Below are 26,569 nucleotides of genomic sequence, written 5' to 3' on the forward strand. Positions count from 1 at the left end.
ATAAAACATCTAGAAAAACTCTTGAGCTGGTACGCAGTTTTAGTACAGGCGGTCGCCATGGAAACAGCGTAGTGTGTGTGGCTGATGAGGGATGAGCTTTGGCCTTGAGCTGTGCTCCGTCTGGGATGTGACGCGTGTAAAAAAAAAAAAAAAAAGTGACGAGCATGAAGAAATATAACCTGGATGGGATCATCGCTGTCACCATTATAATTATTATTTTTTTTTATACAGCAAGTTTTAAGTTCACGACAATACCAAGGACCACATTCACAGGATTCACAGGACCTTCATTTATTGATCCAACGATACAGAATATATAGAACAGAAGCTTCATTCAGGCTAGAAATCTCTCAAAGGCACAGAAGTATCAAGTAGATTGGCCAAATTAATAAGAAAATACATTTAGAGAAAAAAAAGAAGGAAAATATGGCATCCACAAATAGCTGTCATTCATCAGAAATCACGGTGCGGCGTTATTCTCGATGCTACTGAAAATGAATTGGATATCTTCATTGAGGTCCAGCTCCCCTGCATAGTGTTCGACTTAAAAGCAATGATCTTTGATGGAAATGAAGAACATGATCGTCTCTCCACAGCACGCAGGTCAGTGATTAAGGCGGAGAAGGAGAGAGTCAGGATTATACAGTATACACAGTTGAGGCTGGACAGGCGTGGCCACCGGAAGGGCAGGAAAGGCACCGAGGACGAGGGGAGGTCTGATCAACTGAAGGCGCAGACGGGGTAAAGGAAAAAACAAAAAACAAAAGTTAACATTACTCACTCGCACATATGTTTAAGAGACGACCACACGATTCAAAAGTATACAGCGGGTGGCGGTGATGCGACGCCGACGTGTAAATCCAAAGGCGTGTGGAGCGGCGGCGGGTTAAGGCTGCGTGCTGTGGGTCTCGCTCAGGCTGTGCAGACTCAGACTGGTCCTGGGCTGCTTGGCGGGCGGCTCCATCGCGTCCTTCTCATCCACCGCGCTCAGAGAGCTGGACGGCACCACCAGCTCCCCGCCGTCGTCCTCGCTGTCCTCGTCCTCCTCCTCGTCCTCCTCTTCTGATGAGGAGGCAGTGATCAGAAGCAATCCCACCACAGAAGCTGGAGGTAAACGTTGGGCGGGAGAGCCGGGCTCACCTTTGTCCAGATCCGGAGAGTTTCTGCTCTTGATCGTGCTCGCAAACTGCAACGCGGAGAGAAGACGCAGCGTGAATGATCAAATGCAGTGTTATCAACGTTGAGTGTGACCCTGGAAGTGAAATGGATTGAGATTTTAACTCAAGCTGGGACTTGACTAAAAACACTGACATTTGAAAACCTGTTAAAAAAAAAAAAAGATCCTTTAAATTGCATTAAAAGCGCACATGTGAAAACTTTTCAATACAGTGAGAAGAGGAAATGCTGAGTGTGTGTGTGTGTGTGTCTCCACTGGTTCTCGTTTGGTCGAAGGCTCAACCAGGAGTTGTCTCCTCTCTGAGCCTTCAGGTGATTTAAGCTCCAGCCGGTGGAACCCGGGACGCGTGAGCAGCCACAAACCTCTCCCATGACGGCGATGGGTGTCTCTCCTTTGGCCTGGGCCACCCGGTGCTCAATCAGGTAGTACATGTATTCATCGTACAGCAAGCGGATCAGGTGAAAGGAGCCGAAACTGGCCGCGCTGCGCAGGGTCAGGTCCCGGATCACCATGGAACTGATGACAAGCGCAAAGGGGAAGAGTTCAAATGCAATCTTCAGGGGGGGGGGGGGGGGGGGCGAATATCCTCATGCTTCTCTCTCACCTATAGAAGGACCAGTTGAGCAGGAACACCTTGGCAGCCTTGGGAAGAGCCCCGGGGTTTTGCTCGTAGGGCTTCAGGACCTGGGAGACCACGCTGTCCAGCCAGGTCGCCCACTGTTCCAGAGAGTTCTGCTGCTGAAGGGTGCTCTTAAAGTCCTGCTCCAGCCTCTGGACCACACTGTCGTCACACTGACACACCCAGGACGCCTGCTCCTGTGGGGGAACGCAGCCGTTCGTCTCTATTTCACCCAGGGCGGCGCGGCAAAGACTCACGGAGCGGTCGCGGCAGACCTGCACGTTGGTGAAATCCACGCGATTGAGGTCCGAGAGCATTTGGTTGATCTGAGCGGAGTTCTGCAGGACGGCGCGGGCCGCCTGGGCCAGGTGGTTCAGGCTGGTGTAGCGACGCAGTGTCTGGGAGAAGGAGCAAATGCACACCACCTGAAAGGAAGACAAGAAGAGGTTCTGTGAGCTGCTTCATATTGGACACTCAACAGTATCAGTGACGTCAGCAACATCTTTGCCATTCCTAACGAACTCAAATCAAACCGTCCTTTAAGGCAGTGTTTTTCAACCTTTTTGAGCCAAGACACACTTTTTTCTTTGGAAGAATCTGGAGTCACACCACCACCTGAAAATGTTAAAATGTGAAACTCTGTAGTCTATATTAACAATATAAAGTCTTTCTCATCAAAGTTTTATCAACAGGAATCAAATAAATACAGAAAAAAAGTATTTCCCAATGTCTTTTTTTAATAGTGACTCCCTCAGTGTGAAACCTGGACCTGATGGATGAAGAGCTGAGATCCTGGTTCACATTCTTCCTTTTCAAAAACTTCTCCATCACTGTCACTAACACAGTACTTTGATACAAGATGGTAGCAGGAGGTGGAGATTAACCACACTGACGTCTGTCACTTTCCATTTCAACGGCAAAGTTCTGTGCTGCCATCTAGTGGTGAAGAGTATTTATACATGACTACTCTGCAACACACAGTGAGAGCAAATGTTTTTTAGAAAAAAATGTAAAATTGGATAATTTCCCACGGCTCCCCTGACTATATGCGGCACAGTGGTTGAAAAACACTGCTTTAAGGGAACACAGCACATTTTAATTTGGTCATTCCTGAGCTCAATGTTTTTTTTTATAAAAGATAGTGAGCTTAAACCGCCTTTCAAATGTATTTGATTTAAAAAATAAAATAAAAATTGTCGTCCATTTGAATCTGAATGCTGTGAGTTTGTGATTTTTCCACATTCCCCATCAGAGCTGAACTGACTGGACAGAGAAACGTCAACATGTGTTCAGACCGTGCAATGAAGACGTGAACGCAGACGGAGGTCGGCCTATAAAAAGATACCTTGATGCGAACCATCTCCTCTGGGATGTTCATCATGGCGCCCGTCAGCCAGGTCTCCAGACTCTTGGCGAAGTTGCGGATGGCCTGAGTTAAGGCACCTGATGCAGGCGACGTCGAGGACAAACATGCTTCAGCCACGTGCAACAAAGTCCAACATGTTGTCTCAGTTTGACTTCTTTCAGATTTCTTAGAACTAACTCAGGTTACGGTACATGTAGACTGGCTAAAGCCTGTATTGGCTGTGAAGCCTGTGTTATTCATTGACTTTGCGTTACTGGCTCTCATGAAAGCCTGGGAGACGCCGCTCAGGGTCACCCCCCCCCCCCCCCCCCCCCTTGTCTCCTTGGGGTCTCACGGACTTACTGGGGATGGGTCTGAGGACGTCAGGGATGAGGATCTCCACCAGAGTCTGGTACAGCAGGTTGTCGCACTCCCTCGTCCAGTGCAGCACCGGCTCAAACTTGCACAGCAACACCAGGCAAGATTTGGGCAGACGCTTTTCAGACTCGTTGTGTCTGAGGAGAGTTGCGGGGCGAGAGGGAACAGAGAGAGCGAGAGAGAGAGAGAGAGTACTCAGCTTCAGTTACAGCAGTGGATCGGAGCGGATTATCATCCCGTCATTGTGTGATGCTTACAGACTGAGTGACTCTGTGTCATTGTTCTGACTGAACCTCCAGAAGGATTTCCATAATGTCTCCACCAGAGTGAACTGAAGGTTGACCATCACATCCAGAACGGCCTGCATGGATCAGATGGGACATCGTGGGAGAGGTTTTGACTTTTTACGACATTGTTTCTTACTGGTTTGTTTTTGAGATGGCACAAAAAGTAGTTGTGTTTTGGTTTTTTTTCCCAAGACAAAGGGAGTTCAGTCTTTTACAGTAGCAGTTAAATGTTTCACCCAAGGGGTCAAACACATCAGCTGTTTCTTATCTGAGAATCTTTCTAACTGCCACATCTGAGTACGGTGTGATATTAAAAACAAATAGCCAACTTTAAAGGTGAAAGAGTAAAGAAAAATTAGGCACGCAAACGTTAAGAAGTCTGTACGCCGCCCACCTCACAGTGTTCTCTGTACAGCATCTGAAAGGCCTTGAGGTGTTCCACAACAATCCCTTCAGGGAGGGCTCCGTCTTGCAGATCAATGTCCACAAACTCCGGCAGCGGCCTCGCTGCCTCTGCACACCGCGCATTTCACAAAACCGCGAGAGAGGAGACGCACAGGTGAGCTTCATAAGCCTGGCCGTACCTAAATATATCAATCTTGACATGGTAAGACAGACCACTTCCTGTCTGCTGATGCAGCATTTTCAGCTAAATGGTTGTCAATTTAGTTTTTTGTTTTTTTAAAGTAATGGATGTTTCACAAACTGCAGGTGTTTCTCACCCAGGAACTGCTGGTACTGTTGCACCTGGGCTGAAATATCGCACAGCCCCCCGGACTGCTGCTGACCCGCCCCCCCCGATGTCCCGTTGGTGGCCGCCGTCTTCTGAACTGGCTTCATCCTAGTGGGGACAGTGTGCATCGTTCAGGTGGACAGCTGGGACCGGCGAAGGTGAGAGTACAGGAGTTCAAGGATGACTTCAAAGTCGACAAGAGCAAGGCAGCAGCCACATCTGGTCTGGATGTGACGTTCTAACATTGACATTAGCCTCTCGGCTCCAAATCAGAACCCAAAAGAGCGGCACACCCTGCTCTATATAGTCTTTCAGTCACGGCTGAATAGAACTGAATAGAAGTGAAGACGGTGGATCAATTGAACCCCACCGCTGGACTGACGTGCTGATACCTGTTTTTCTGTGAGAAAGGCTGCTGTCTCATCGCCATGTGCTGCTGCTCGTCCATCAGTCTGAGCAGAGGAGAGCCCGATTTGATCCTCAGGCCATAGTAATGGTACTTGGAGTTTCCTCTGAAACACGAACACAAATGAGTTCGACACGTCCTCAAATACTGCGGCGACACGCTTGCGTGCATGTTTCTGTGTGTGTGTGTGTGTGTGTGTGTGTGTGTGTGTGTGTGTGTGTGTGTGTGTGTGTGTACCTGGTTCCTAATCTCCGCGTGCGAAGCCCCATGAAGACGGACCTGATGAGTTTTCCAAAGGACGCAGCGTTGACGGGCTCCAGCTTCTGCTCCTGGCAGTGCAGCAGGTAGTGGTAGTAGAGGGTGCATCGTGGTAGACTCACCCCCTCGGCCCCCTCGTAGTTGTCACAGAGCCACTGCACCTGGGGGGGGGGCACCGGTCCACAGTTACCTCTGTCACCGCGTCGTATTGCTACTGGTTGTGCCGGCGTTCGCTCACAGTCGCGGGCGGAGCTCGAGAGTTCGGGCTGGAGTAACTCTGCCCTCCACCTCCTGCTCCTCCTAAGACGTAACCCCCCGGGATTACATAGCCCCCCCCGGCGGAAGCTCCCGGCCCACTGGTGGCCCCGGCCAGCGACGTCACCGACCCAGTGATGTCTGACTCGCTGGAGCTGGGCGTGGCGTCGTAGAAGGTGGAGGAGGAGGGGGGGGTCTGGGAGTAGAGCGGCGAGTCGGAGAAAGGGTAGTTGCTCGATCGACTGGACAAGATTTTAAAAAGAGAGAGAGATTCAAAGCACAAGTGTGACTGATGGTATTCTGTATGCGATCGGGTCGCTGAGATTCACAACACGGCAGACAAAGTCCGCTCGTCTTCCATCTTACATGGAGGAGCTGCTGAAGGTTGTGTCTGCTGCTCCGTCCACATACTGAACCTGCCCGCTGTACACGTGCTCCACCTGGAGGTTACCACAGAAAATGTCGCGTTTTAGATTGTTCCGCGACAACGGGAAGCACGGGGCGCGTTGCGCCATCGTAAATGTGACGCGGCAGAAAGCGGCAACGTCGATCTGTACGTTTTCACGCATCACTTCGTTTGATGGGAGGAAAACAATCCGTTCACCTCTGGGTCAATGTGGACGGACTGCAGGCTGTTGATGTGGCTCGTCTGAATCCTCTTGGCTGCTTGCAACACGGACCTCTGCTGGAGAACAGGCCACAGTGGCCCCCGTCAGCCCACCCAGTGTTCACGAGCTTTGCTTGTGAGGCTTCGGTACTCGTGTTAGCGTCTTACCTGGGGGGCGTTTTGCACGGGCTGGACCACCTGAGTGGGGACGCCGGGGGCCGCCGGGCTGGAGTCCGACAGGCTGTCGTTGGAGTGAACCGAGCCCTCTGTGGGTGAGACATGAGACGACTCAGCTGAGGGTCAAAGAGAGCTCACAAAACAGGCGTCCAGCGACCGTCACTACGAGTTTGGTACTCACGGCACACGGCTCCCAAATCGTAATAGCAGCCGCTGCAGAACATGCTGCGGCTACGTTTCCTTTGTACTTTCCTAATAGTGAGGAGGAGGAGGAGGAGGATTGTGGCTGCCCAACTCTCCTTTCGTTCTTTTATTGAGCATGCAAAAAGGCACAGCCTTGGACAGCTAATCTCCCCAGATGGAGCGAGAAATCCCTCCATCTTGTAAACATGCAGATCAGATGAGAGGAAATGAAAGATACAGGTGGTCCGATAGCGGTGCGAGGGCAGAGACGAGCGTAACGGTCACCTTTGAGGCGAGAAAACGTTTGACCACATGTCCTGCTTCCCACTTGTCACCGTTACTACTTCAACCTGGGCCGAACACCGAAACTGTTTAAACCTGCGGTGAGAAAACATGCGACTGCAGCGCTCAACACTCTCGCATTAACTGTGAATCGTCACCCTCTCTTTCCCGTGTCTGAATATGTATTCAACTTAATTTAAATTCCATCCTGACGCAACATTTAGAAGCTTATAATATTTACAGATAGGCTGCACACATGGTACAACAAATAACCGACAACCTGTCAACTTCGGTAGTTAAGTTTTAGACCCGCAGGTCCAAACATTTCTGGGAAAAATGTTCGATTTGAGTTCATTTTAATTGAAGCTGAGTCTTCACAAGCATTTATCTAACTGTGCACAGTGCTGAAAACAGAAGCGAATGACTCCGCTGATCAGGCGTTTGTATAGCCAAGAAAATCAATTTAAATACTATTTTTGTAACGTGGGAGCCACAGGTGCTTTATTTACTGGATGAGAGGAAAATATCTTGTGCTTCAGCCAGTATGCATTGAATTTATAGTAATTATATTGACTGAACACAACACGTGCTCCTGATGCACTGGAGGTTAACCCTGCGGTCCCGCTCTAGATGCTATAAGGTGGAAATCAGACTTCAGGCAAAGAAGTGCACACCGTTTGGTTGTCGTCGGGGAGGAGGAGGAGGGAGGGGGGTCCAGGCCTGCTCCACTCTGGGTGAAAGTGCACCGTGTTACTTGATACTGGCAGGAAAAAGGATCTACGAATAGATGCACCTAAAATAAAGACACAGATAGGTGCTGGCAGGAGGCAATTCACCGCTCTTCCCTGTGGTTAACGTTATATTTCATTATACTGACCCATCGGTTTGTTGTGGAGATCTTTATAATGCTGAATACAGTTTGAAAAAAACCCCCAATTATAATCAATGTGACTAACTGATATGAAAGACAAGGCTTCACGAACATACAGTAAATACATGAATTTCAAATTTAAAGGCTTGTGTCCCTTACAACAGTAAAAGCAGAAAACAGCCATGTCTTTTGAGAGCGTGCAGCCGATCAACCTGCTCCATCAACGCCCTGTCCTGGTGCTGGCTGGACCACCCATCAATGATTTATCTCCAATCCTCCACAGGTTCAGACCCCTGCTGGTCGTCAGTCAATCACGTTAAACGGGGACACCAGTTTGAAGATGACATGCAGCCCAGTGTGGTGGGAAACCTGCGACCGGTGATTTGAAAATCCCGGCGAACAAACACTCGGCTCAATTAAAATCTCACTTGTGGAAAAATAATGTTTACATTTCGATGTGCAGAGTTCAGCACACGGAGGCCTTAAAATGATCAATGTCCTTTTTATGATTGTTTTCTGGCAACAATTATTTCTTACAAAATAGTTTATTTGTCACCAAAGACGACAGATGACATTGAAAGAGTGAGGGTTCAATGTCATTCTCTCCCTCCCTCTCACAACCAAACCTTTATTATGTGTTTTTATGACGTTTCTCTATTTTTATGGTGGCTGATTTTATAATGATGTTGTGTCGTTGAGTGTCCTTGAAAAGCGCTATACATCTGGAATGTATAATCATAATTCATAATCAAGGTGAACAATGACAGGCCCCGGTGCCGCGGGACTAGAACCTGGGTCTGCCTCCCTGCAGAGAAATGTGGTTAACAACTACTTCTGACATAATTTGAGAGACGTGATGTGATTATAAATCCACACATCACCTGCAGGTTTTTAACAAAAGCTTGAGGCAGAAATAAAACATCCCATTAAGTCACAAGTTACTATTTGGCTCAAAAAACACATGACTTTTTTTTCTTTTTACAGTTTAATACACTTGAACTCTGACAGCTAACATAACTAGTTCTTTTGTCTAAAGAATCAGAGATGAACTTTTCCACTCAGATGGCATCACCACCAACTGGATGAGCAGCTCTGCTCTGCTCTGCTGCCGACATTGTGATCACTCACTTGCATAGACTGCAAGCCATGTCCTGTTCCCCTTGGTGCCTATGTGAACTAGGGCGTGTAAAGAGTGTGTATTGTGGAGGGACGTGTCCGTCCTCGGGGTCTCACCTGTAACCGTCACTATGATGTACTGCGGCGAGCTGCTCTGACCGTTACTCTTCTGGACAACCGAGTGCTGGATGTCAGGGCCGACGTAGTGCGGCGTGGGGGTTGTCAGAACCACGGCCTTCTGGCTTTGGGCTTGGGTAGAGGGAGCTTGAGAACAAAGTGCGTCCTGTCCTGCTTTAGCGGCGGCGGCTGATTGGCTGGCCGAGCCAGAGGTTGGTGGAATCTCTGACAGGAAGTGTGTGGCCTTTGTGGACGAGGGTGTGGCGGTAGCCGATGTTGCTATGGTTACTGCATTGGCCTGCTGAGGCTGAAGGTCCTCCGTGAAGCCAGAAGTTGCCATGGCAACCAATGCTTTGAGGCACTACTTCTGTGGATAAGAAAAGACAGCCTTCATTAGGCATGAAAGTGCTTGAAACAGACACAGAATCACAGTTAACATCTCACGTAAGCTCACCACTGTCTATACTTGCACATAATGTGCTCTGCAGGCATAATCCTCGAGAGCAAGCCTTCATCTGACACCGAGAAGTACAGACTTCACCGTCTGGTCCGGTATTAAACAGTAGTCTTACAAACACAATATACAATACCTCATAATAACACCCAAGTGCAGTGCAGAGCGCCACAGGAAATCCTTCATTCCTGCGGCCACAAGACTCAATACCGCTTCCCTGTAAATAGTGTTTGCTGTGTTTTCTGATCATTTAATCAGTTCTATAATTATATTGGCAACGTCACTGGCTCTCGGTGAAGCAATGATAATCTACAAAATCCTCCTGTTCAATCAGTCAATCCATAACCTGGACCTTCCATACCTCTCCGGCTTGCTGCATGTTCTTAGTTCACCCTGCTCCCTCAGATCCTCCTCCTCCTCCTCCTCCTCCTCCTCCTCCTCACTGTACCCCCTGCCCGCCTCAGCACCATGGGAAGAGAGCTTACAGCCACTCTGCCCCCCAGCTCTGGAGCTCGCGGCCACTCGACCTATGTAACCCTGCCAATCTCCACATCTTCAAATCCAAACTCGTCTGTTCCAACTCTCCTACTTCACGTTGTCCCTCATCCTCTTTACTGTTGGCTGCTGTTCATCCTGTTATCCTCCCTGTACCTTAGTGGGTTTCTCTTATTTTGCTTTTGTACAGCAACCTTTACTGTCCTGAAAGGTGCTTTTAGAAAGAAATTATTATCATGAGTTACCTTAAAGCCTGTACATCACATTTTATTCTGATTATTTGACAACTTTCTTTTCTACTTATCTTGTGTAGAGCAATGCATTAAAATAATTTCTCTCTGCGATTTTTTAAGGGGTCATATTATAACACTAATAATCGTCCCCACACCAGGAATGAAGCCCCAGAAGTGAAGAAAGTGTGTCCTCCCTCTCCCTGGCTTGTTTACATTTTGTTTTAATTGTGTTGCTCCAACTAGCCAATCAGAAATCAAACCCTTTAAAGTGTCATCAGGGGTTCAGCCAATCACAATCAAGGAAAGCCCTCCCTTTGACTCCTCCCACAATTAGGCAGCTCTGCTCTGGCACCACGAGAAGAAATACTTCCTCCTATTGTGTGGGCGGAGCCAGTCCAGCTCACCCAGACACAGCAGATTCAAATGCAGCTCCTAGGATCCAATATTCAAATTGAGGAAAATCGAGGAAAATATTAATTTGGGGCAGTAAACTAGAAATATAACATTTTTGGACCAACAAGACCATGTGAAAGTGTGGAAAAGCTGTATAATATGACCCATTTAAAGTATAGCTACTCTATTTTATACAAAATAAATAAGTAAAAGTTCCAAATGAAATTAACTGGTCAATATATTTCAAGTTACAACAAAATAATAGAATCTGGTGGATCATAAACAGCATCTTCCTACAAAGCCGTTGCACCACAACACTATAGACTTAAACAGAAATCACTGGTCCGCACATTTTTTTTGCACAACTCTGTCCTATATTCCTGTGAAGGCCGTCTATTCCTCCCCTGTACAGACTTTTATTTTAATTTTTTTGGTGTGCAAACAGCCTTACTAAAGGAGAAACTCGCTTCCTTTTTGCAGTGAAGTGAACTACGAGAGTAATGGAAACACTGGCGTTACGATTCCAAATCAGTGACTTTAAAATAGGAAAGCATGCGGTCGCGGACAGTCTCTCCCCACGATTTCGCAATCTGGAAAGTAAAACCTCATGGCAATCATTAGAGCGACTGTCAGTCCGGGACAAGGCCATCCTCCCGGACGATAAGCCACTCCCGTACAGCAACCAGCCGAGAGAGAGAGAGAGGGAGAGAGCGAGAGAGCGAGAGAGAGAGACGTCCGGCACCGTGCTCAATGTCAGCACACAAAACTTTTTCAAAGTCACCAAAACACCATAAAAAAACCACACTATAGTTCAACCCGCACAATCGTTTAAAACTGAAACTGACACCCGGTCGGTGTCAGTGGTCCCCCGTGTGTTACTTTGTCTGGCACTCTTATAATTGGTTTGAAAAGTGAGTTGAGGAGAAGCGATAGCTTCTTTCCCCCCCCCCCCCCCCCCCCCCCCCCCCCCTCCCTCTGCTAGCCGCTCGCGACCCGGGATCGGCGGCGTTTAAAAGCTCGCGAGCTCGTCGCTCGGCTCCGGAGAGTCGATCAAAGCTCCGCCGAGCTCCCCGATCACGACTCGGTGTGGTTTGTTAGTAGTAATCGAAACTCCACAAAACAATCTGGACATTCGCGGAAAGGGAGCCTAAAAAAAAAAAAAAAAGTGTCAGGCACTACAACACGCCCGCCATCTTGTGTTCTTATCAAAGATCTGACATCGCCATAACAACGGTCTGCGTTTGGAAAGAAGCTAGCAACCACTTTCATCGAGGACACGCTCGACCGATTTCGCGTCACCGCTCGCGATTTTATAACCACATGCACGCACGCAATTTACAAAAGAAACACACAAGAAGAGTTACGCGTGTCGCTCGTCACCTTTTTATCCCAGTACGGTCCTTTTAAGTCGTTAAAAGTTTTGTTTTCGTAAGATTTAGGTTGTTGTTGTTGACTCCCGTTGCTTGGCTCTTGTCGCCAGGACTACCGTGACTATGGCGCCGAGCCTTCACCGGGGCAACTGTTGCTACCCTCCCGCCGTGGCTCCGCCCTCGACTTTATGGTGATTGGATAAGTGGGGCCCTGGTCGTGACGTCTAAGACATAGTCGTCCGTTGATTGGTGGGCAGCTTGTGTCAGTCACTTTCTCCTGTGTGCAATGTCAGATGACCGCTTATGTTACTTTTGATAGATAGATAGATAGAGAGATAGATAGATAGATAGATAGATAGATAGATAGATAGATAGATAGATAGATAGATAGATAGATAGATAGATATTTTGTTCACTCAGCTATGAGCTGTCATACATTATATTATTGTATCTTGGAGCAACAACAAAATCACATCACATCACATCACATCTATTCTATCCTATTCCATTCTATTCTATTCTATTCTCGACATGCAACATTCATTAAAGACATCAATCTGTTTATGATTTTATCCTGCAGTAAAACCTTGAAAAACTTATTAAAAGAGCAGCTAATGTAGACCCACAATTTCTTAAAGTAAATCGTTTTGTAAAGTTGGACTCTATATTATCTGTTTAAACACTGACACAGATTTAGCAAAACGAATATGGGATAAATCACAGACAATTATTTTCCTCTGTAAGTATATGTCGGATTGAAAGCAGCTGAAGGTTAGAAGTCTTTTTTCAACTAATGCTGTTTGAGCCAAATAGACGATACCTTAGATTTTGAGACGCCAACTCACCTGAGAGGTGACTCATATTTTCAAAACATTCCAAAGTTCAAAACTGATTTCTCGCTGAAATATTTAGTGGAATCTTGTCACCGTGACTTGTTTGTTCATTATTGCAATGGATCCTGGGAAGAATGGAAAGTGATGTCCATCTCGTGTCTGGCAAAGCGGACGCTGTGGCAGAGATTGTGCCGGTGACATGCAGAACAAACCAGGTGATATCAGGGGCAGAAAGGGCAACAAAAAGGTCACAGGTGATTAGATTGCCAACAGATCTGTTGACACCACCTCTGGCATCATTTGTCGTTCAATCACAATTTTCATTTTTCTCTCTGTGCATTGTTGCCCCGAAAGGTCTTCAGTCTTATCTCTGGGCATGAATAAAAGTGCAGGTGAGGTCTTTGAGATACTGAAGCCTATATATATGGTGACATGCTGTCCAGAAAGAGACACAAACCACAGAGGCACGTCAATCGCTCTCTACCTTTTGAGATACTTTCTTCACATTTCTACGCCCACCATGTGGAAGGCGGCTGTCTTATCTTTTTGCTTGTTAGTGGCAGTGGTAGACAGAGTGCGTTCCAATGAGAGTCAGCCTTCCTTTTATGGGGTGAAACTGTGTGGGAGGGAGTTCATACGAGCCGTTATCTTTACCTGTGGTGGTTCTCGGTGGAGAAGAAGCCTTGGAGACTCAGGTAAGACTATGTGATTGATACCGTATTCATTTTTTTCATTCTGGACAATGTTCTTCTTGAATCTATGCTCAGAAATGTACTATTTTCCCCATCAGCTGTTATGGGAGAAGAAGCTTTTGATCCTTGGAACACGGCTCCTACCTATCAGCTTACCAGTGACAAGAAACCTGCAGAATCTCAAGCCTGGAATGACCAAGTGCTAGATGTGGCGTCAGTTTCTGCAGGATTCAGCCGCTCTGCTCGCTCGCCGGTCTTAGACGAGGTGCTGGAGGCCCTCCGGAGCGCCGACAGGAAAGGACGTGACGTGGTGGTCGGACTGTCTAATGCTTGCTGCAAGTGGGGCTGTAGCAAGAGTGAAATCAGCTCTTTGTGCTGAACCTAGTTTCTTCAACAGACATCTTGTTCTTCTACTAGTGAAAGGCTCTACGCTCTAAACATGTGATTTCTTCACATGAAGAATTCTTAAGATTCATCGAGCTCGCTGTCCTCGTGTTGATGAATTAATGTGACTGTGTACTAAGAAAAAAAACCAGATATGTTTTAACTATGATTACCAAAGGAATGATATATTTGTTTAATAAAGCTTGGTGTTGTTCGTAATAACATCTTTGTGATTTTTCAAAATATGGTCAATGGATATTTCAAGCTGACACTTCCTCTTTTCTTAAACCGTGTTTCATAAATGGTTTTACTCAGTGTTACAAAACTGAGGAAGTGGAAATCTTGAATAACAGACATGTCAGATGGACTTTCAATTTTATCGTTAAAAGCATTGTTATTACGTCCTTATTTTATTGTGTGGTAAGTTTTACTGAACACTGCCTGAGATCGCAGTTGTTGACTTAAAACGTTTTTAGTTGTAGAATTGTAAAGAATGTGGAATGAATTAATGGATCTGTCTCTTTTCTTGAAAAAAAAATGTTATTCCAATACTAATGTGTGTTTTTGACAGTGAAAATGAGTTTTAAAAGGCAAAAACAAAAAAAGAGTTTATCAGAGGACAAGAACTTTGAAAAGATAACAACAAAATTGTACCTGGTCAATTTGAACTGGAACATATTATCTGAGCATATAAATGAGACTTGTGAGTCCTGTAGCCCTTAAAAGAAGACGTGTCCAGGTGTTTTTCTTTTTTGATCTGGTTTGGTCCCTGCAGAAGTTCCTTTCTAGCTTCATCACAGTTATGTTGAGGGTTTTAAAAAATGAGACGAGTTTAAAAGCAGAAACTTCCTTGTTATAGTGTGTCATTTGAAACCTCAGTGAATTCTGGCGTTAATATGCCCACGAATGAGGTCAGGACAAGTAATGTACAGTACAACGTTGAAGCTGGCGCCATCTCGTGGTCAGAAATTATAACGTGGTGATGATGATGATGATGATGATGATTAATAATAATAATAATAATAATAATAATAATAAAAACAACAGCAATAACAACGATAACAACAACAACAACAACAACAACAACAACAACAACATAATAATAATAATAATAATAATAATAATAATAATAATAATAATAATAATAATAATAATAATGTAATTCTGTAAGTTGCCTAACTTTAGAGGTTCAACAGGCATGTCCGACTTGGAGGAGGCCCCAATTTCTTATTATTTAGCCTTTATTTAGTCAGGAGAACCATTGAGATTAATAATCTATTTAACAAGTGTGTCCTGAGTAACATAGGTTTCAATATGGATGTTTTATTTATTTATTTTTTTTCATTTCACTGTTGTTGTTCAGGCTTTAAAAAAAAGGATTTCAACTCTGCAAAAATAAATACTTGGTGAAATCCAGACCCCAGTGACCCTAAAACTAAAAGAGGTGGCCAACCCTGTGCATGGGGCTGTTTTATCTCCCACCTCAAACTATCAGGACTGCCCAGCCTTCTGTCACTCATTAATGAAAACTCTGATTGTTAATGTTGTCATGAGTGGAAACACAAACAAAATGCTTTACAGAAAAGAAAAAAAAGGCATTTTACAAAATATGGTACAGTAACATTGCTTTACATTTTCTGTTAGGCTATAGACAAGCATCACATAATACGAGATAATACATCTATATAGAAGAACTAAAAGATAGACAATGAAGAATAAACAAATAGATAGGCAACAAGAATAAATTAAGGAAAAACAAGTACCTTTCAGGAAAAGTGCAGAAAAAAGTTTATCCTAAGGATCTCCGTGGTCCCAAAATGGACTGAATGGTCACTGGTTGTGGGAAAGACTTTGCAAAATACTTACAAATTTGGAGATTAAGATTCTTCATTGCTTGCTTTTATGTATTTCTAGTATTTTCTATTACTCTGTATTTCTTTTTATTTCTCTATTTCTTTAGTTTCTTTGCAAAGCACTGTGAATTGCCTTGTGTTTGAATGGTGCTCTATAACTAAGAATGTTGACAAAGTGAAAGCTAACCACATCGATCAAGTCACATTGTGGTTGTTTAGATTCTCCTCACGCAGTGTCCCCGGTGCGTCCACACTACGGAAGCCGGTCGGGATCACACCGATCACCCGGCTTGATTGCGAGGCATGCAATCTCTGTCAGAGACCAGCTAGCATAGCAGCGGCGGAGATCTGCTCGGACCTGCAGTGTGTATTCGGCGGATCGGCTCGCAGTCAGCCCGTTTAATGTGAATTGTTGCAGCGTGCCTGCGCTGTCGTCTGTAGAGATCTCGATCGAGCACACCGGAGCGAGCAGGTAAGCGAAACACCTTCGCGGCACTTTCAATCTGATGCTAACCTAGCGGCTGCTTGTCCTCCAGCCGGGTTCGCTCTGTTGTTCCTACGGACCGAAGCGCGTCCCCGTCGGTCGTGTTTAAAGACTCGACGCGCTGGCGGAATAGCTGCTGTGGGGGTTACGTTTTGCATTTTTGTTGTTGTTGTTCTTTTCTGTTGTGTGGAGAAGTTGCGTGTTGAACTGCAGCGACGCCGAGCTAGCTTGTTAGCCGGAGAGCCGGCCGTTTGCGGCTATGTGGTTCTGGGCCTCTCGCTAAAAACACTCCTCCCGGCGCAGACGCTTGTTTTTCTCTGGACACTTTGCGAATGCATCTGCACCCTGCTTTGTCACCACTGTGTACCGGAGGGATTTACGTCACGAAAACATAACTGCGATAAATATCCATTGTTAGTTCGGATCGCACTGTTAATTACCATAATATTTACTTTGAAAGTAGAAGTCCAGAGTCACGTGAGGTTGTTTTTCTTTGTGTATGTGTTTTTTTTTTTTTTCAATGGTTGTGAGTTTTATTCGGTGACGACACTGCAGGTGAGGCTCCTCACACTGTGTTCTCCTGCAGGATGGAGTGGCAGCCAGACGAACAGGGTCTGCAGCAAGTGCTTCAGCTCCTCAAGGACTCCCAGTCCCCAGACACTGCAACACAGAGAGCCGTTCAAGAAGTATCCTTACGTGTGGCTGTGCGTGTGGCTGACACCGGGAGGTGTGAGATGTTGAAATTGTTACGTGCAGCTTGCATCTATGAAGCCGCTTCTGCAGAAAATCCACTCTATTTGCAGTTGGTTGAACTCCTTAACAGATTCTGCAGAAATTGGAGCAACTTAACCAGTTTCCAGATTTCAACAACTATCTTATCTTTGTTCTCACGAGCCTCAAATCTGAAGGTACGTTACACTAGTAATAGAAGATGCTTAGTACCCTTAATAACATTGCATGTCCTTGAAAGAGCTTTGTATCGGATCTCCTTTGTACGCGATTCTCATGTTGCCTTCCTGCTGCCTTCCTTCTAAAGACGAGCCCACTCGTTCTCTGAGCGGGCTGATTCTGAAGAACAATGTGAAGGCCCACTACCAGAACTTCCCTCCCAACGTGGCTGAATTCATCAAACGAGAATGCCTCAACAACATCGGAGACCCGTCACCGCTCATCAGAGCCACGATCGGTGGGTGTTTGAGTGAGAGAGGGAAGATGGAAAAAGAAAAGGAAAGAGTTCGCTGTATTTTATAGCCGGCATGAGTCAGAGTTTTATGTAGGTGGCTGAATATTTTGCAGGTAATGTGGTTGTGTGGGAGCGAGTGCTGTATTTTCAAGATGTTTCAATGGTAGAATAAGTTGAGATGTTACTTTAAGACCTATTGTATTAGTAACACCTGACCTCCATGTGTTTGGAAAGGCATTCTGATCACTACTATAGCGTCTAAAGGGGAGCTGCAGACCTGGCCCGAGCTGTTGCCTCAGCTCTGTAACCTGCTAAACTCGGAGGACTACAACACCTGCGAGGTCCGGCTTTACACTCCCAATACACGCACGATTTTTTATTATGCTCCTATAACAATTTAAGTATTCTCTTCTTTTGCCTGTTAGCACTTCTCATTTTTTCTTTATTCCAGGGTTCTTTTGGAGCACTGCAGAAAATCTGTGAGGATTCTTCAGAACTGTTGGATAGTGATGCTCTGAACAGACCCCTCAACATCATGATCCCCAAATTCCTCCAGTTTTTCAAACACTGCAGCCCCAAGATCAGGTCGGTTAGTCACGAGTTGTGCCTCTGCGTTTGTCTTAATTATCAGTTTCTCATCTCCTCGCTTGCGTTTTCCTTATTGTCAGGTCTCATGCTATCGCCTGTGTGAACCAGTTCATCATTGGCCGAGCTCAGGCTCTGATGGATAACATTGACACCTTCATTGAGGTGAGAAGTTTTAACTTGTCATCTCTGTGGGGCTTCAGACTCCAAAATATTCGTCACAGTGTGATAATAATACCAAGAGTCATGCGTTAGAGACACCGGTAAAAATCAAATGCATGTTTTTATATTGAGGGGAGAAAGTGGAGTACCTGACAGAAATCAAAGCTCATGCAAAAAGGCCCGTGGCCAGACTTCACCGGATGGTGTTCTTGCTGTAAGGTACAAACCACTGTGGCACCTTAAAAAAAAAAAAAAAAAAAAAAGGCATTTCACAACTGTCTGAAGAGTGATGCTTGAAAGAATCTTGATGAGCAAGCTGTTTTTCCTGATCCGTTTGTACACCATACTCACAAGACCATACATACATGCTGCCAAGATGCATCGATTCTCTTTTGGAGGAAATGTTACGACGTGCAAGTGGGCAGATTGCCAGAGCAGGAACCTTTATTCAGCACCACTGCACTCAGTAGTTTCTAGTGGAGGCGCTCAGCCTCGCCTGAGCAAGAGCACCTCAGCTAACCTCCAATTTAAAAAAAAACAAACCCCCCCCCCCCAAACAATTACATTTGTATGGAATACACCATTAGTCTTACTAAGCTTCAGGGGAAGGCTACAGCCACAAGCTCCACTTTGAATCATTGAGGTCACCACAGTGTTATTAATTGATCACTGGCATTGTGCATTTGCTTCACAGTAATTAATCACAGCAGATTGTTCCGGATTGTAGTAAGAGTTTGGACAAATCCCCGCACAAGCACTCACATTCACCCCCCGCAGAGCAGGCCGGTGCGACTGATGGTTGAATAGATGGTAAAGACTTAATGCTGTAGAGTCTGCATAGAGAGGGAATTAGGTCATGTGTTCTCGGAGGCTGTGATCAGACTGTGTGTTAATGACCAATTGTCGGGGGAAGCTTTCTTTCGCTTGTTTTTCCAACACTTTGACCACGAGGAGAAACGGCAAATTTGAAAATCATTAAACTTATTATTAAACCAATTCATTGTCTAACGTCACACGTCTCAATTCTGCATTCCCCCCCCCCTTCGTTTGCATCGAGTGACTTCATGTGATTTCGGTCTCTCTGTGTCCGTCTTCTGTCCAGAGCTTGTTCGCCCTGGCCGGCGACGAGGACAGTGAGGTGCGGAAGAATGTGTGCAGGGCTCTCGTCATGCTGCTGGAAGTCCGTATCGACCGCCTCATCCCGCACATGCACAGCATCATTCAGGTGAGGGCGGCGCTGGGATCTCTGTTTAAAACACGCCGCCGCTTTCCGTCCTCCCCGTGATGCCACGTCGCCCTGTCTTCTCAGTACATGCTGCAGCGGACGCAGGACCCAGACGAGAACGTGGCTCTGGAAGCCTGCGAGTTCTGGCTCACTCTGGCTGAACAGCCCATCTGTAAAGAAGCGCTCTCCGGCCACTTGGTCCAGTAAGTGTTTTTGCGTGTGGTTGGGAACGACGACGTGCCCGGGTTCCGTTTTGCAGTAACGACGTGTTCATCTGTGACTTCTTGCAGACTGATCCCTATCTTGGTGAACGGGATGAAATACTCTGAGATCGACATTATACTGCTCAAGGTTCGCCGGCTCCCGACACGTCAGGCGTCCTCTCTCTCTGTTTGGGTTTCCCGTCTCGCGCTCATCTTCGTCTCTGTGTCCCGTCAGGGCGACGTCGAGGAGGACGACACCATTCCGGACAGCGAACAAGACATCAAGCCCCGTTTCCACAAGTCTCGCACCGTCACTCTGCAGCACGAGGGAGGGGAGGGCGAGGAGGGGGAGGACATCGACGACGACGAGGATGACGACGATGATACGCTGTCTGACTGGAACCTTCGTATGTTACGCTTTAATTTACAAGTGAAAATTGATCAGAAAATCATAAGAAATAACCCTTTCTGGTGAAATACTGAGCAGAAAAGGAAACGTCTTATATTTTTGACTTTACGTTCTGAGAAATGTTTTCAAGTTACTGGCAATTTAAATACAAAATATTTGAAGCATCAGTGCTTCACTTTTTCCAAAGTTAGCAAGCTTATACACTCACAGACACATTTTCAGGCTCAATAGCATTTCTTACTATGCATTTCCTCAACTTAAATTGTACAGAAGATCATTTGCCTCTGAAATTTAAACGTCGAAACGTTTTTAATTGCATCGTTTTTGTGATTTTAGGATGCTTTGCCATTTCTTTCCCACACAACTTTATACACTGTGGTCTTCCTCCTCTTCAGGGAAGTGCTCAGCGGCCGCTCTGGACGTTCTCGCCAACGTGTTTCGGGAGGAGTTATTGCCCCACCTTCTGCCCCTCCTCAAGGGGCTGCTTTTTCATCCTGACTGGGTCATTAAAGAGTCTGGCATCTTGGTGCTGGGGGCAATCGCCGAGGGTGAGATGACCAAATAAATACTTTTTACTTTGCATCATGAATTAAGAACCTTTACGGCTGCTGGGGTAAATCGAAATCAAGAAAACTTACAGCCAATGTCGTATGACAATTTCTAGAACTTGTAAATGCAATACAGCCGACGCTACTGCGTTCATCATACACTAGATTCTCCTGTACCAGCCTACCCACCACTACCCCTACATCAGCTGTATCTGATGTATGTTACCAACTATTAATCCATTAAAAGAAAGAAAATAATTATTCATTGTCAAATAATGATTTTGTCAACATGGAAACTGAGTGGAAACCTTCCATCCTTGCAGGCTGTATGCAGGGCATGGTACCTTACTTGCCCGAACTCATCCCCCACCTCATCCAGTGTCTGTGTGACAAGAAAGCCTTGGTTCGCTCCATCGCCTGCTGGACCCTCAGCCGCTATGCCCACTGGGTGGTCAGCCAGCCCCCCGACGCTCATCTCAAGCCGCTCATGACTGAGCTGCTGAAGCGCATCCTGGACGGCAACAAAAGGGTGCAGGAGGCCGCTTGCAGGTACGTCTTCTGCTCGTTTTGTCCCCAACGACCTGCCCACTCCCGCCTCCCGCTGCTCCCTCACCGCCCGCCGCTTTCCGTGCAGCGCGTTCGCCACGCTGGAGGAGGAGGCCTGTACGGAGCTGGTGCCTTACCTGAGCTTCATCCTGGACACGCTGGTTTTTGCTTTTGGGAAGTATCAACACAAGAACCTGCTCATTCTCTATGACGCTATAGGGACGCTGGCAGACTCTGTGGGACACCATCTCAACCAGCCCGTGAGCCCATCAGTCACACACTGCCTCTTGTGTTGTGAAACGTGTCGACAAGGCACTCACTTGGGACGACTGTGGCTTGTGTGTTCAGGAGTACATCCAGAAGCTCATGCCCCCGCTGATAGCCAAGTGGAACGAGCTGAAGGACGAGGACAAAGATCTCTTCCCTTTGCTCGAGTGTCTGTCGTCGGTGGCGACCGCCCTGCAGAGCGGCTTCCTGCCCTACTGTGAGCCCGTCTACCAGCGCTGCGTCACGCTGGTGCAGAAGACGCTGGCCCAGGCCATGGTGAGCCCGACGCTCGTCTTCACGCTCATGCAGGCTTTGCAGCAGCAACATGTTGAATTATGGAAATAATGTGTGTGTGTGTGTGTGTGTGTCTCAGATGTACAGTCAGCAGCCAGACCAGTATGAAGCTCCTGACAAGGACTTCATGATCGTGGCCCTGGACCTTTTAAGTGGCTTGGCTGAAGGACTCGGAGGCCACGTGGACACACTGGTGGCCCGCAGTAATATAATGACCCTGCTGTTCCAGTGCATGCAGGTGAGAATCGCTGTTGAGAAAAACTTTACATTTTTACCAGAACTCTCATTACAATGCAGTGAAGAACCATTGATTATTATAATTGTTTTGGTTTGTTAAATGTAAAACAGCAGCAGGAGGAATTTCTATCTATCTCGTCCAACAATTATTTTGGTTAATGGGAAAATTAATGACAGTCAATGTATTCATACTTCAATTTGAACTGCACTCAATGTTTAACCAAGGGAAACCAAAGTTTCTAATGAGCATCAGTTTGCTTGCTGATTGTCCGTCAGTGTTGAGATGAGAGCTTACTGGAAGCAAAACCACATAACCCAAACTGCCTCCATTCTTCATTCCCTTTATGTATCTTGCACTTAAACAAGGCTTTCTCCTGAAATGATGCACGCACTTCAGTCTCATCATAATTGTGTGTGCTGAAAGTCAAACCCCTTGGTCTTTCATAGTCTCCCCGCAGTTCAGGTAGAGCTTTATTTAATTCTGCTAATTCCTACTCCTGCTGGTTTTTATGAAAAGCTCCGGTTGGCGCACAGCAGGGTGGCTTTTAGTGCCACCGAGCTGCAGTGTACGCACTTTCATATTAGTGCTTGCTGCCATTTGATCACGTGTCGGTAAAACAGCGGAGTTGATTTTGGTGCTTATAGTCGACTACCTGCATGTGTGTTTTGATTTGTCTTTGTCTCGCTGTCTTTCTTTGTCTCAGGACACAATGCCTGAAGTTAGGCAGAGCTCATTTGCCTTGTTGGGCGATTTGACCAAGGCTTGCTTTCCTCATGTGAAGCCATGTATTGGTAATTATCTCAATATCTCTTGTGTTTAGACACACACACACACACACACACACACACACACACACACACACACACACACACACACACACACACACACAGGCCGCTCATCGTCTCTCTCGTTGGTCTTGTGTTTGTCCTTCAGCTGAATTCATGCCAATCCTCGGGACTAATCTGAACCCAGAGTTCATCTCCGTGTGCAACAATGCGACCTGGGCCATCGGAGAGATCTGCATGCAGATGGGTCAGTGGTCGTGGTCACACCCACGTGTCCGTGGCGGCTGAACGCGAGCAGCTTGTTTCTCACCGTCTTGTTCTGATCTGACAGGAGTGGAGATGCAGCCGTACATCGCCATGGTTCTGAACCAGCTGGTTGAGATCATCAATCGACCCAACACCCCAAAGACCCTGTTAGAGAACACCGGTATGTAAACACACGTCCAGTCACACTCGCTTTTTTTTTTTTTTTTTTGAAGGTCGGTGAGTTTGTAGCTTCTCTGAGGCCTACGTTCACACTGCAGGTCTTGATGCTCAATTGCGAGGGGTGTAAACATGGACGGCGCGCCGGTCAGCACCAGGGTTGCCAGATGTGACTCAGTGTTTCCAGCCCAGACAACGTAGAACCCACACACCTCAAATAAAAACCAGGCGATAGCTCTGCCTGTGTAGAAGGAGAATGAGGTGAAAAACGAAGCACAGCATTGGAAGATTTTGGCAGAGCCGCTTCCTCCGGCGCTTCTCATGGCGCTGTCGCATGTCGGAAAATATCCCAATTGGTACCACGCAAGATCCAGGCCTGGCTCTGGTGTGAACAAATCTGAGCTTCCACACGGCCACAAAACGGGTCGGATATGAGTCACTTGTGAGCAAAAAACCCCCCAGAATTGACTCATTTGAGGTTTCCCTGCAGTGTGAACGAGGCCCTAGGACCCAGTGAACACATTACCTGCAGTGTCAGTTACACTCTTAACAGCTCATCTTCTTCTTCTACAGCGATCACCATCGGCCGCCTGGGCTACGTGTGTCCTCAGGAGGTTGCTCCCATGCTGCCACAGTTCATCCGGCCCTGGTGAGTGACGTTCTGTGGACATTTACTTTATGACGTCTGCGTGCAGACACACGTAGTCAGGATTCCCATCCGGTCTTCTCAGACTTCTTTTCACATCGTGTGTTTTACCAGATAAGTTAGTTTTTCCGGGTGCGTCAGCTCTGAGTTGAAGTGGAAAATTTAGATGCAGACAATTTTGGTTTGTTTTCGTTCATCAGCTGCATCCCGACTGATGAAAATATTCCCGTTTTTCTCGTCACGTTGCAGTCGTCTCATGCCTTTTAAAGAAAGGTGTCATATGTCAACAAACTCAAATACATTTTTACCGTTTGTGTCCTGGGCCTGGATTTGTCAGGCGTTTCTGTTCGACTGGACGATTTCCAGTTGACCTGAAGCTTACGTTCAAGTGATTTGGTCTCTCAGGTGCACGTCTCTGCGAAACATCCGAGACAATGAGGAGAAGGACTCGGCCTTCCGGGGGATTTGCATGATGATCGGCGTGAACCCCGGAGGCGTGGTGCAGGTGAGACGGCGCAGCCACCGCCTCTTTGTTTTCTGCGCCGCTGGCTGGAAACTAAAGCCGTAGGTATGTTTGTCTCTTCAGGACTTCATCTTCTTCTGCGACGCCGTGGCTTCCTGGGTCAATCCTAATGATGACCTGAGAGAAATGTTCTACAAGGTGAGCGCCCACCTCCCGTCAAACGGCGAATCAGCCGGGGCCCCGATTCTGTTGGGAAATGAATCTCTCGCTCTGCTCGTGAGTCACTGTGAGGTGTGGAGGCCTCGGCACAGTGTGTCCATCTCACATTTCTATTATCAGGCAGCACACATGTGAGGCAGAAACTGTCGCAGCGCCTCGTCGCATAAAGAGCACTCAGCAAATTTTGATGTCAGAGTTGCTTGTCCTGATGGACAAGGAACTGTAGAGATAAAACACCAGGCTCACCTGTGAAAATGATCAAGCTTTCACTGTGTGGTTTTTAGATAGGTTCGTTTTAATGACCGTATTTTAGGCTGGATGAAGTTTTCGATTCTTCTAAATACATCTCTGCTCACTCCCTGAAGTTGTGTGTCGGAAATAAATAAACTATAATGCACTTTTCTTTTAAACTGCACACAGAAACCTTCATAGGTCTGCATCATCAGACACCTGATTACATTGCATCTTTGTCTTTAGTTTTGTATTACTTGTTAAAAACTGACCACCATTTGTACAAAAAACTTGCACGTTTTCCATTCAGTTAAAAGTTTCAACCTTGAAAAAGGGTTGAAATAAAAATCAATTCTGTTTTCAAATAACATAGTGATACTAATTTTAACTGTATATCTTGGCTAGCAGTTTTTAAGTTACTCTAACTTCCGGATTATAAGCCGCTACTTTATTCGCAGGCTTTGGACCTGCGGCTTAAACAATGACGCGGCTAATTTGTGGATATTTCGCCTCGTTTACATCAGAGCAATGAAATTGCTGAGTAGGTCACAAGTAAATCAAACACACTCGCACTAAATTCTTCACATCGGTCGTCCTGTGCATTCCGTGGCACTGTCCCGTGCCCGGTGTGATGCGTTCAGGTGCATCACGTAACGCTCATGCTGCGCTCCGAGGCGGACCAGTCGTCCTCTTCAGAGGAAAACCTTCCTTCTCAAAACCACAATCGGCAAACAACCGATAAAATACTTTATGAACAGAGATAAAACCCACAGTGTTTGTATATGTTTGCTGTAATTCACTCGCCCTCCACCACGGCTTCCGTGTTTAAAACTCGTGGTTTGTTTAAGAAACAACCCCCCCAACAAAAAAAACAACCTCAACCCTGCAGTGAAATTCATGCCTTATTACTAAAATGTGGACACCTGCAGCTTATAGACAAATGTAACTTCAATATGTACTTGTTTTTCTTTAAATGCCTCAGAAATTCTTTGCATTCAATCTATTATATACATTTCTAACGAAAACGTCCGGTTAGAATTAAGTTTGATCATTTTAATAAACGTCTATAGAATTTTCTACTTGCTCTATGGCTTTTACATCACAGCTGACATATTATTGGAGACTTCATGAGTCCCAGAGGGAGATTCTTTTACATTGATCCACTCATGTGGAAGTGGCACAGTATACAGTATATTCTGATTTTTACTTGACGCCTGAGCTGACATCTCTTCCTGACGCGTTTTGAAATGCATTTTCTTGCACCTCTGCCCCTCTGCAAAGATCCTGCACGGTTTTAAGGAGCAGGTTGGGGAGGAGAACTGGCAGCAGTTCTCAGAGCAGTTCCCCCCCCTGCTGAAGGAGAGACTGGCAGCCTGCTACGGCGTTTAGACTCTCGACACCCACCCAATAGGTGAGCCCACATATCGCCTTGTGTGACTTGTTTTTGAAAGGTGCTTTTATGATTTAATACAGTTTGTATCATCGTCTTTTCTTTCTTTTTTCCCCCTCCACCCTCTCAGGTGAGCCAGCAGGAGGAGGGTGAATGGGAAACTCATCCATCTGTGTATTGCACTGCCCTGATCTGGGGGGAGGGAGAGGGAAGCTTGTTGGCCGCTCCCCCTTGATGGACGGCCCCCACGCCCTATGTGTTTGTCCATAGAGGGAGGGTGGGCGGGAGGGAGGGAGGGACAGGGGGGACACCTCTAGATTAACTAGGCAGGGACCCGACACAGAAAAACTAACTGGTAGGGACAGATAGTGAGGGACAGAGAAGGACGAGCAAGAGCGAGGAGTGGATTGAAGAGGGGGGGGGATCGCAGACCAGGAAGGTCCAGCAGGCGGAGAAGTTGAGGGAAAAGAGAGGGAGGGACATTAATACCAAGGCAGGAACCCGAGAGCTCCGGAGGAGTCTGTTACTTGGCAGAGCTGGGACCGTAGAGATTTAATAGGATTCTTCTACTTACGAGTAACCGCTAGCTTGACCGACAGACCGACCATCGTACTCAGATAAAACTTGCACATGCTGCACGTGCAGCACATGGAACCGACTGTGGGTGGCGCTATTATTTCGACTTTTTGAGACCAGCTACATGCAGTTAGGGACAGACCGACAGGTGTATAATCTCTGTTCTTTTTTTTT

The 26,569-nt window shown here is 46.5% G+C and overlaps 3 protein-coding genes across 7 annotated transcripts; 2 read left to right on the plus strand and 1 right to left on the minus strand.

Annotated features, from left to right (window-relative positions):
* Positions 1-275: 275 nt before the first annotated feature.
* rfx1b (regulatory factor X, 1b (influences HLA class II expression)) lies at positions 276-11,874 on the minus strand. Of its 5 annotated transcripts, none has more exons than XR_013936577.1 (18): positions 11,767-11,874; positions 8,812-9,178; positions 6,234-6,331; positions 6,063-6,143; positions 5,825-5,898; positions 5,442-5,700; positions 5,183-5,364; positions 4,932-5,051; positions 4,529-4,647; positions 4,201-4,319; positions 3,777-3,880; positions 3,505-3,656; positions 3,142-3,239; positions 1,782-2,221; positions 1,540-1,693; positions 1,141-1,186; positions 826-1,062; positions 276-724 (listed from the first exon to the last, which is right to left on the minus strand). XR_013936577.1 is itself a non-coding variant. In XM_080494204.1 (18 exons), the coding sequence occupies exons 2-18, from the start codon at positions 9,149-9,151 to the stop codon at positions 887-889; spliced, it is 2,484 nt and encodes an 827-aa protein (XP_080350330.1). In that variant the 5' UTR covers positions 9,152-9,178; positions 11,767-11,874; the 3' UTR covers positions 276-886. The 5 variants fall into 5 exon arrangements, 4 of the variants coding, with proteins under 4 accessions (XP_080350330.1, XP_080350328.1, XP_080350329.1 ...); XM_080494204.1 differs by having other exon boundaries at positions 276-1,062; positions 1,782-1,993; positions 2,072-2,221; XM_080494202.1 differs by having other exon boundaries at positions 276-1,062; positions 6,063-6,140.
* Positions 11,875-12,965: 1,091 nt separating this feature from the next.
* rln3b (relaxin 3b) lies at positions 12,966-13,660 on the plus strand (the record flags this gene model as incomplete). The annotated part of the gene is made up of 3 exons (XM_080516463.1): positions 12,966-12,981; positions 13,147-13,284; positions 13,509-13,660. The coding sequence occupies 3 exons, from the start codon at positions 12,966-12,968 to the stop codon at positions 13,658-13,660; spliced, it is 306 nt and encodes a 101-aa protein (XP_080372589.1).
* Positions 13,661-15,810: 2,150 nt separating this feature from the next.
* tnpo2b (transportin 2b) lies at positions 15,811-26,085 on the plus strand. Its single transcript, XM_080520835.1, has 24 exons — positions 15,811-15,990; positions 16,589-16,688; positions 16,835-16,910; positions 17,039-17,188; positions 17,420-17,526; positions 17,637-17,770; positions 17,854-17,935; positions 19,035-19,157; positions 19,242-19,360; positions 19,448-19,508; positions 19,596-19,767; positions 20,165-20,317; positions 20,641-20,866; positions 20,952-21,123; positions 21,212-21,406; positions 21,504-21,662; positions 22,366-22,453; positions 22,596-22,694; positions 22,779-22,874; positions 23,444-23,519; positions 23,922-24,021; positions 24,103-24,177; positions 25,711-25,840; positions 25,950-26,085. Exons 2-23 carry the CDS (start codon positions 16,590-16,592, stop codon positions 25,816-25,818), a joined length of 2,670 nt encoding a protein of 889 aa, XP_080376961.1. The 5' UTR covers positions 15,811-15,990; position 16,589; the 3' UTR covers positions 25,819-25,840; positions 25,950-26,085.
* Positions 26,086-26,569: the final 484 nt, after the last annotated feature.

The sequence above is a fragment of the Blennius ocellaris genome, assembly GCF_963422515.1.
Source record: "Blennius ocellaris genome assembly, chromosome: 3".
Lineage (NCBI taxonomy): Eukaryota > Metazoa > Chordata > Actinopteri > Blenniiformes > Blenniidae > Blennius > Blennius ocellaris.